The 10655-nt window shown below is 33.7% G+C and overlaps 1 protein-coding gene across 1 annotated transcript; it reads right to left on the bottom strand.

The window, feature by feature from the left end:
- Positions 1-780: 780 nt before the first annotated feature.
- Positions 781-4583, bottom strand: LOC143577834 (uncharacterized). The gene is made up of 7 exons (XM_077061557.1): positions 4134-4583; positions 3058-3258; positions 2844-2966; positions 2662-2760; positions 982-2601; positions 844-920; positions 781-802 (listed from the first exon to the last, which is right to left on the bottom strand). The coding sequence occupies exons 1-7, from the start codon at positions 4209-4211 to the stop codon at positions 781-783; spliced, it is 2220 nt and encodes a 739-aa protein (XP_076917672.1). The 5' UTR covers positions 4212-4583.
- Between the last annotated feature and the right edge of the window lie 6072 nt (positions 4584-10655).

The following is a 10655-nucleotide window of genomic DNA, read 5'->3' as shown; positions in this document are numbered from 1 at the left end:
ATGAGTTTTGTCAGTAAGAAAACTTGACGTTTAAGTAACTATCGGAATTAACTGGATCAAATAACGACCACAACGATTGTATAGAACTCCCACAGGTCTTTTAATATTGCTAACTCAAAACAAAAACTTGAAAATTGACAAAAAAACATCAATCTATTTATAATATCTTTTTTTTTAAATTATGTATTCGATTTACCCTTTGTACTTGTCGGTTGTTCATATTATCCCTGATCATATGTGAAATCAAGATTACATCCTTCAGCAACTTTCTAAAACTCGTCTTTGTTTTCATGGTTGTGGCCCCCAAATATCAGATTTTAAAAGAATAAATGTAACTAGACAATCATCTTCAAATACTAAATGAATTTCAAATAAAAAAAAAAAAAATCGTTATGATCCAGAGACCAAAATAATTGTAGCTTATTTTTGGTTTCAAGAACAGCAAACACAAAATCAAACTGTGATTAGGCCTAGCTGGCCTTTGATTTTGGAAATGCATGCACAACTAGTACCGTACAACTCAGTAATGCATCCTAAATCGCCGATGAGGTGGAACACCATTCATGCACAAAGCACAACACCATAATATCCAAGATTAAGATATACAAGAAGAAACATTAACTATAAACTGGTGTGGTTTAGAAACAAAACTTTACTAAATTATTTATGTAAAAAAAATAAAATAAAATCATATCAATATCTTATTATCATACTAACCTACAATGTATAACTATTGCATTTTAGCTAAAACAACCATAAGCCCTTTACCAGCTTTAACATCTATCTTGGAATCGCATCGTCACTGCATATAATGATGAAAGATAAAAAAAAGTTATAACAGACCCGTTTCGACCATGTTTGAGGGTTGACTTTTCAAACCACCATGTTTGACTTTCGTTGAACAACCCATTCTTTTTGGGCTAATGTTTTGTCCAAAAAAAGTACTTGCAACTATATAAATATAGAAAAAGTTAATGATACCTGTGAATTCTTGGTTTTCTGAACAAGAACATCTAGTTTTCTTTCGAAATCTTCGATTTCAAGTTGAAGATCTTTTTCCTTTTGTAGAAAAAAGTTTTCAGAGCAATCTGTAGCGAGTTCCTTCAATCTTTCATCATCAAGATTGCGACTTTCAGTCATATTTTCAACCTGTTTCTTAATCTTCTCCAACTGTTTCAACTTGAGAGTTAACTGAACTTGAAAAAAGACTAGTTTTTCTTGAAAACGGTCAGCAAGAACCTGTAAATCTTGTTTAACTTTCACAAGGGTATCTTCAAGAATCTGTTTTTCTACACGAAGCTTATTAGCTTCATCCGTGGCTTTCATGGCTGCTTTCCCGTTTACTTCAAATGTAGATGCCATTTTTTGTGAAAGCCTTCTAAGTTCATCTTGAAGCCGTGTGGCTGCATTTGCATTTTGTAACTTCATTTTTCTCAAATTATCCTCTGCGCGAATGGCTCTTTGTTCCTGCTCGGTTTTTGAACGCGTTAACTCTTCAAGATCGGTCTCAAATTCATGAGCTTGATTCTTTAACGCTTCTTCAAGATTCTTGATGTAGGATTCAAGCTCGTTTATGACATGGTTTGACTTTGACAATTCTTTTGACTTTGACTTGAGATCGTTTTCTAAGCTCTCTATTCGTGCTTCGAGTTCTGTTACGGTTGTGTAAGACGATGTGCACTCGTATTGCATCTTTAACTGCTCATGAAGTTGACTACGCTCGAGTTTATAAGATAAATCGTGATTTTCCTGCTTAATGATCTCATAATCAAGCGCGAGTTGTTCCATTTGAATTTCAAGATCGTCTTTATCTCGTTTATATAATTCAACTTCACTATAAAGGTCTATTATTTTTTGCTCTAGTAAATATATTTCCTTTACGTCACTATGTTGTTTAACGATTGCTTCCAATTCCCTTTGTTCCTCGTCATCATCCGTCTCAGACTTTGACTTTGACTTTGACATCTCCAAAGCAAGAACCAACTCAGTATTCGACTCTTGCGTTTCTTGAAGTTGTAAACGAAGATTGGAGCTTAAATCTTTCTCATGATTCAATTCTTGTCTCAATTCATCAAGAAGAGACCATGGATCACCTTGGTCAATCAACAACATACCATTGACTTTGACTTCTTCCGTTTTAAGTTTTTCACATTCGTCCTTTAATGCATTTCGTTCTTCTTTAAGTGAAGCTACTTCCCTAACAAGATCTTGACTCTTTTTCATCTGTTTCACGATTTGCTTACGAAGCGTTTGCAATTCCAACTCTGATACATTGGCTTGTCGGGTCAAAGCTGCAACTTGGACTTTAAGGTTTTGAATCATGGCATCTGAAGAACCCTCTTCAGACGTTTCTCCTAAAGTACTTGTTGAAGAATCATCCGTACTTAATTTAGGATCTGAACCATTTAACCAGTCCCATTGTGATGACTTATCTTTTGTGATTGAGGATTCATGAGTCAATTTAGCGCTCTTTGGTTCATGTTCAAGTGGAGTATTAATCCCAGAACTGCTTTCAGAACTTAACAGCAAGATATCAGATCCTATGGATGCTTCATAATCTCTGTCAATGCCATTTCCCATCCCATTATCCTGAAATATGAACTAAATAGTTAAAAACTGAACTACATTTATATATAAACTAAGTTATCTATATAAACTTACTTCAGTAGGATTTCCTGTAATGTTTGCTTCTAAGTCATTGTTTTCAAAATGTGTCCTCAAACTTTGATCAGAAGTCCCTTGCACCCTTTGAATCGATACCTAATTCAAACAAGATACACAACCGTCAAACTTTGATAAACAAATCAACTTAACATAATATTCACAAGGAAGAAAGGAGTAACATGCAAAACTGCTGAAGAATTAGCATTTTTAAGAGGAAGTGATAAAGAAGAAAGCTTTGTAGCTGCTGCATAACTTGCAAAATCAACTGAAACCTCTCCAACACAACCGAATCTTGAAGAATCCTACAAATTGTCAAAGAACCAAGAAATTAGTTTACGTTTTTGGAAAGATATTATAACTATATAATATAGTTTACAATGAAGTAATCTGTACCTTTGCCACAATTAAGTGATAGATTTTCTCATGAAATTTTCCGGTTTTGGGGTCCTGAGAAAATTTCACGGTTTCATAAACTGGTTTTTCCCAATAACAGCTTCCGTCTCGAACTTTGACTTTCTCTAATCTTGAAGTCGGTTTTCCAACATCAGCAGGAATAATGGATATCGTCAAAGCATCTCCTCCTAGCTGTGACCACTGCATATACATAACATACATCTAAACTCAACATTCGACAAAACTGCAAAGATTATTTCACAGCATGAACAAGATGACTTTTTTTTATCATATTTATAAACAGTAGACGTTTGTTTTTACAAATAAGCATCTGAGAATAGCGTATAAATGTGAATCATAGAACCGATCTTTCAAGGTGAACACGTGCACTAATAACCAGAAAATGTGCTTTTAAGGTTAGTTAAAGATCATAAATATAGTTTAGTATATATTTCTTCATCTCATCATTTATTCTTTTGACGGTACAGGGTGCTTATTATTATTAAGTAACTCTAATACAGTCAAGTCACAACCATCTTCTGCGTGTCTAGTTTCCACCTTTTCCGCGGTTACCTTTGTTGCCTTATCAACATGACGCCATCCACATATTATTATCAACATACGCATCCAAGCATATCCGGTTTGTCAACTCAGTAAGCATTAAAGTTTACCTTTTTCTCATTCTACTACTAAACTAGTCGTTTATTCGAATCAGTACATTACGATTAGTCAAATTCCCCTGTTCCAATTTGAAAATTTCACATTTTTCTGTGGATATGCTTCTTTTAAGTTCCAAACATCAGTATATAGTAATCTTCTTAACATTAATCTCATAATCAAACACTGAAGAAAAAAAAACAAAAACGCATCGGCTTTACCCGCTACTTTATTAAAAAATTCCGTCGGGTATATTCGACCCAAAACCCATCAAGTATCTCTCGGGTTCAGGTTTCACAGACATCCCTATTCCCTACTCCCCAAAATCTTAAAAAAATTCTCTCTTAGACATTTCAACAAACACCTTACATGCAATAATATAACAAACACATTCAAATGCTCACCAACAACATTATTACCTGGGTTACATGAAACTGCAACTTAAACACAATCTTGATCCTGTTCTTTTCGCTCCTCCATCTCGATGTCTTAAACATTTTAAGTCAACTTTTACAAACATCAAAACCCTCAATTGGTGACTCAATTTCACACCATAATCGATCAATTAACCCAAAATTGAACAACAATTTTGCAAACCCAGATCTTAAAACACACAAATTGAGTAGAAATCGATGAAAAGATGAAAAATTGAGTTTTTTTTAATTGTGTAGCGGTGTAAAATTGGCTCAAAATAGCAAGAATTGACTTTCAAGAATTGGTGAAAGATGACAGGTGTGATGGGTTTGATTAAGTGAAGCTTATCTGCAATGACGAATTGGTGATTGATTCTTTAAAGACAACAGATTGTGTTTTCTCTGGTTTTTGTGTTCATGAATAAAACAAAGTCTAGGTACACTTGCTATATTATTATGCATTTATGTGATTGATTGAAAGTAAGTAGAAAGTTAAAAGAAGGCAAAGTTGTCTTGAGCCTGAACTAGTGTTATACTCGACACGGTTAAGTAGATAAAAAAACGTGCGTAGATGAAAAAAAAAAGTGACTTTGTGTTAAAGATAAATGTTAATGAATACGAAAATGAATTGTTTACTAAAAATAGAACCATGTAAAGTTGTGTAAGATTGTTTGACCAACTTTTGAAAATATATAAATAAAATAAAAATAAATATGACCATTTATCATATAAATATATCCATCCTAAAACTAGTAAGAAATGTTATATTTATATTTTATAGTCTTAAAAGATTATTATTAAAAAAATATGAAGAATATTTCATGAATAAAGAAAAAAATTGTTAACATACTAAAAAAAATCTTATTTTTTAATTATCTAGGGAAAAAAATAGTATGCAGATATATGAAAACAAAATACTAGAAAGTATAGGTGTTGGAAAATAAATAAAAGTCTTAACATGATAATGGCCAAATCAAAATAAGGGAAAAAAATTCATATTAATGGTATTTTTTTTATCTTTTAATTAATTATGATTCTAAAATTAATTAGTCTTTTTTTGATTCAATGGGAATGCCTTTTGACCGGATGGGAAAATTGAATGGTTGGTCAACTATAGGTTTTACAATTGGTTTCGGTTAAATTCAGTTGATTGTCTATTTTTTTCCTTTTTTTTTCAAATGAAAATAATTTGGTTATGATTTTTCAAGCTTAATTATTAAGTTTTGAAGCTGAAGTATATCAGTTTCAAGCTTGGTTATGGTTTTCAAACTATGTTATAAATAGTTGCAACTTAATACAAATGTTTGAAAATAGAAACATAGATATAAAATATGAAACTAGAGGTATAAAATTTTGAAAACACAAACATATATGGTTCAGTTAAAGTTGTTTAAGGTATACTAATTAACCGTAATCGGATGCTCATTGTTGTTGATTTTGGTTAATAATTGAATTCAGTTACCAGTTACCGTAAACTATGATAGTAATTTGACATAGGGATGGGACATGGTTGTCACTGTTGAGATGCTAACGTTATTTGTCAAGACAAATGGAGACAAAAGGAAGCTGTTGAAAGATATTGAGGCTTAGCCAACGGTCGAATTAATATATGGTGTACGTGGTCAAATATCATTTATTTGTTTGTTTTCATTGAATTATTAATTTCACCTTTTGGAGTATTTATTTAATTATTCGAAAACGACTCTTTGACCCCACGTATTTTGCCCTCACCCAGCTGATGAATTGATAACCCATTGCAGTATTTTTTTTTATTTTTTAAATTATGTTATAATATTAGCTCTAACTATAACAAGCTTATTAGAATAATATATGAACTTTAGAGTTAACAAGAGACAAGAGAATAAGAAAAGTAAGAATTATTAGTTTTACTGGGATGCAAATCTCCGTTACAATCACCTCATATTTATAGTACAAAATCAACTGTAGATACACTATTTGGGAGGGGACAAAAAACACATAATTGGTGCATGTAAAAGGTTTGTCGGTGAGGTCAAATAATTGGTGTCATCCAAATAATAAAATGGTAATTCATAACACTCCCCCTTGGATGACACCTTTTCAAAACTTCGGGGTCTTGAAGTACTGCCTCATTAAAAACCTTGCTAAAGAAAAACCCAATGGGAAAAAGCTTTAGCTAAGGGAAAAAGAGTGCAGCATATAGCTCCCCCTCAAGTTGCAAGTCGTTACATCGTTCGTACATGGCGCATGCCAATATCATGGAAATGTTTTCTGAATGTTGCTGTGGGAAGTGCTTTTGTGAAAAGATCAGCTGAGTTGTTGTTGGATTGGACATATCTCATCTCAACCTGATTGTCTTTAATAAGGTCCCGAGTATACTCAAAGTATCTTGGTGGTATATGCTTTGTTCTGTCACTTTTGATATACCCTTCCTTCATTTGCGAGACACAAGCTGCATTATCTTCATAGATAGGAGTTGGGATTCGATCTTTCTCTAGACCACAAGAAATCAATATGTGTCATGACATAGATCTTAACCATACACATTCTCTTGAAGCTTCATGCAATGCAATGACTTCAGCATGATTTGAAAATGTTGCAATGAGTGTTTGTTTCTGAGAACGCCATGAAATCGCAGTTCCTCCATTCTTAAATACGTATCCAGTTTGAGATTTTGCTTTATGGGGATCAGATAAATAACCTGCATCTGCATAACCAACTAACCCTTCTTTTGAATCGTTAGGATAAAATAAACCTAAATCAACAGTTCCTTTTAAATACCGAAAAATATGTTTAATGTCATTCCAATGTCTTTTAGTAGGGGATGAACTGAATCTTGCCAATAAATTAACTGCAAAAGAAATGTCAGGTCTTGTACAGTTAGTAAGATACATAAGTGCTCCAATTGCACTGAGGTATGGTACTTCGGGACCAAGAATCTCTTCATTATCTTCGCAAGGACGGAATGGATCATTGTCAACATTGAGTGATCTAACAACCATCGGTGTGCTTAAAGGATTTGCTTTGTCCATATTGAAACGTTTTAAGAGTTTCTCAGTATAAGTTGACTGATGCACAAGTATCCCATTATGCATATGCTCAATTTGTAAATCAAGACAATATTTGGTTTTTCCAAGATCTTTCATTTTGAATTCTTTCTTTAAAAGAGCAATTGCTTCATTAATTTCTTTTTGTGTCCTGATTAAATTTAGATCGTCAACATACACAGCTATGATCACATATTCTGATGTTGTCTTCTTGATGAAGACACATGGACAAATAAGATTATTTGTGTATCCTTTGCTTATCAAATAATCACTCAAACGATTGTACCACATCCTTCCAGATTGTTTCAGTCCATACAAGGATCTTTGTAATTTGATGGAATACATTTCCTTAGGCTTTGAGCTTATTGCATCGGGGAGTTTAAATCCTTCGGGAATTTTCATATAGATGTCACTATCTAGTGATCCATACAAGTAAGCTGTGACAACATCCATAAGACGCATCTCTAACTTTTTAGAGACTGCTAAGCTGATTAAATATCTAAACGTAATAGCATCCATAACAGGAGAATATGTTTCTTCATAGTCAATTCCTGGCCTCTGAGAAAAACCTTGAGCTACAAGTCTTGCTTTGTATCTTGTAACTTCATTTTTCTTATTTCGTTTTCTCACAAAAACCCATTTATATCCTACAGGTTTCATTGACTTTGGTGTAATGACAATAGGTCCAAAAACCTTTCGATTGTTTAGTGAGTTTAATTCAGCTTGCATAGCATCTTTCCATTTGTTCCAATCTTGTCGATTTTTACAATCATCTACAGATTTTGGTTCAGGGTCATCATTTTCTTCCATGATATCGCTTGCTACAGAATAAGAAAATATATCATCAATATTTTCCATTTCATCTCGATCCCACATTATATGTGGTTTACCATAGTTTATTGATAATTCTTTATTGGAATCATTTATTTCTTCCTGAGGAAATGTTATATCATTTATTCTTTCCTGAGGGAAGGTTTTGTCAATCATTCCTTCCTTAGGGTCAGTATCCTTCTCATAACCCTTTCTTTTTCGAGGAATTTTATCCTTTGAACCGATTGGCCTTCCACGTTTTAAACGTTTTTGAGATTCATGAGGTGCATTATTATGGTTTTGCTTGCTTGGAATCTCAACTCGAGCTGGAGCATTAGCAGCTGGTATATGAGATTTAGTGACCCCGTTTATATCAGTAAATGCATCAGGTAACTGATTTGCAATTTCTTGTAGATGTATTATTTTTTGAACCTCTGTCTCACTTTGTTTTGATCTTGGGTCTAGGTGTAACAATGATGGCACACACCATGATATATCTCTTTCTTGCCTTTTCATTTCTCCCCCTAATGTCGGGAACATTGTCTCGTTAAAATGACAATCAGCAAAACGTGCTGTAAATACATCACCTGTTAAAGGTTCAAGGTATCTTATGATGGAAGATGTTTCATATCCAACATATATTCCCAACCTTCTTTGGGGACCCATTTTTGTGCGTTGTGGTGGTGCAATAGGAATATACACAGCACAACCAAAAATTATAAGATGAGAGATATTTGGCTTATTTCCAGAAACAAGTTGTGTGGGAGAGTATTTATGATTTGCACTTGGTCTCACGCGGATTAACGATCCATCATGCATAATTGCATGACCCCAAATAGAAACAGGGAGTTTTGTCCTCATTATTAATGGTCTAGCTATTAGCTGTAGGCGTTTGATCAACGACTCGGCTAAGCCATTTTGTGTGTGTACATGAGCAACATGGTGTTCTACAACAATCCCCACAGACATGCAATAATCATCAAAAGCATGTGATGTAAATTCTCCCGCATTATCAAGCCTTACTCTTTTAATGGTATAATCCGGAAAATGTGCACGTAATTTGATAATTTGAGCAAGAAATTTTGCAAAAGCAACATTACGAGTCGATAATAAAGAGATATTAGACCATCTGCTGGATGCGTCTATTAAGACCATGAAGTATCTAAATGGTCCACATGGTGGATGAATTGGTCCACATATGTCACCTTGAATTCTTTCAAGAAACATTGGTGTTTCTTTATCGACTTTTAATGGCGAAGGCCTTGTAATTAATTTTCCAAGAGAACAAGATTTACATTGAGGCATTTTATCTATTTTGTGGATCTTTTGACCTTTCAGTGGATGCCCATGTGTATTTTCAATGATCCTTTTCATCATTGTGGATCCTGGATGGCCTAATCTGTCATGCCATAAGTTTATGATACCAGAATCGCAACAATTTTCTTTGACTGCCATATGTGCTTGAGGCACATTTATATATGTATAATGCAAACCAGAATGGAGCATTGGCAATTTTTCCAATATTTGATCTTTGCTTATGATATGCAAATATTTTTCATTACTAACAGTCCTTGACTGAGTATCATATCCATTATGATATATGTTTCTGAAACTCAACAAATTTCTTGTTGATTTTGGGAAAAATAAAGCATTTTCTATTTTGAGCTTTGTACCATTTGGTAATGCTAAATTAGCTTTTCCCACTCCTTCTATCAAGTTTGTAGGACCTGATATTGTGTTGATGATCCCTTTTGTTGGTTTTAGTTTATAAAAATAGTTTTTAGATCTAAGTATAGTATGCGTGGCTCCACTATCCGCTATACATATATCTTCTTCATTTGTTTGATCTTGTGCTCAGGTGATTTTCATTTTAAATCTTGAAAAATATTAAGAAAAAAAAATAAGTGTATAACGAAGACATATGATATTTTAATAAGAACTTTATTTAATTGAAACACAAGTAGTACATGAAAGAGGAAATACATAACTAAAGATAATGAGAACACACTTAATAATTGCATCTAATTATAGTAGTCAAACAACTTTGTTTCAAAGTTCCATCCCAAAGTCTTCAACACTCAGCTCAGCATTGATATTATTAAAGTTATCAACATGGTTCACTTCTTTCTCTTTTCCTTTTAGAGAGGCTTGGTACAGTTCACACAGATGTGGAGCTGTGCGACAAGCCTTTGCCCAGTGGTTTGTACTTCCACATTTAAAACATGAAGTGCCATTGTTTTCGGACGTACCAGCTTCATTCCATTTATTTTGGTGGTTGGAATTGGTATTATGTGGGACATGATAATTATTGGCTCTCTGGTTACGACCACGACCACGGCCACGACCACGACCGTAAGAATTATTGTTCCATTTGAATGAAAGCTTACGATCATTAAAATGTCTTTTGTCAAAATGACCACGGCCACGTCCACGGCCTCGTCCTCGACTTTGTTCCCATTTATGACCAGAATTTTTATGAGAACTTTTGTGAGCAACATGTGCTTCTGGTATTGCTAATGAACCCGTGGACGAGATTGATGATTTTTCATCAATAATTCATTATTTTTCTCTGCTACAAGGAGCAATGCATTTAGATCAGAGTATCTCCTAAAATTCTGCAAACGATAATGTGTTTGCAAATTTATGTTTGATGCATGAAACGTGGAGAAAGTTTTCTCTAACTTTTCTTCCT

The sequence above is a fragment of the Bidens hawaiensis genome, unplaced genomic scaffold (genome assembly GCF_021521415.1).
Source record: "Bidens hawaiensis isolate Kalapana, Puna unplaced genomic scaffold, B.hawaiensis_p1.1 tig00028823_1, whole genome shotgun sequence".
NCBI lineage: Eukaryota > Viridiplantae > Streptophyta > Magnoliopsida > Asterales > Asteraceae > Bidens > Bidens hawaiensis.
This window is presented reverse-complemented; position numbering and strand designations above follow the sequence as displayed.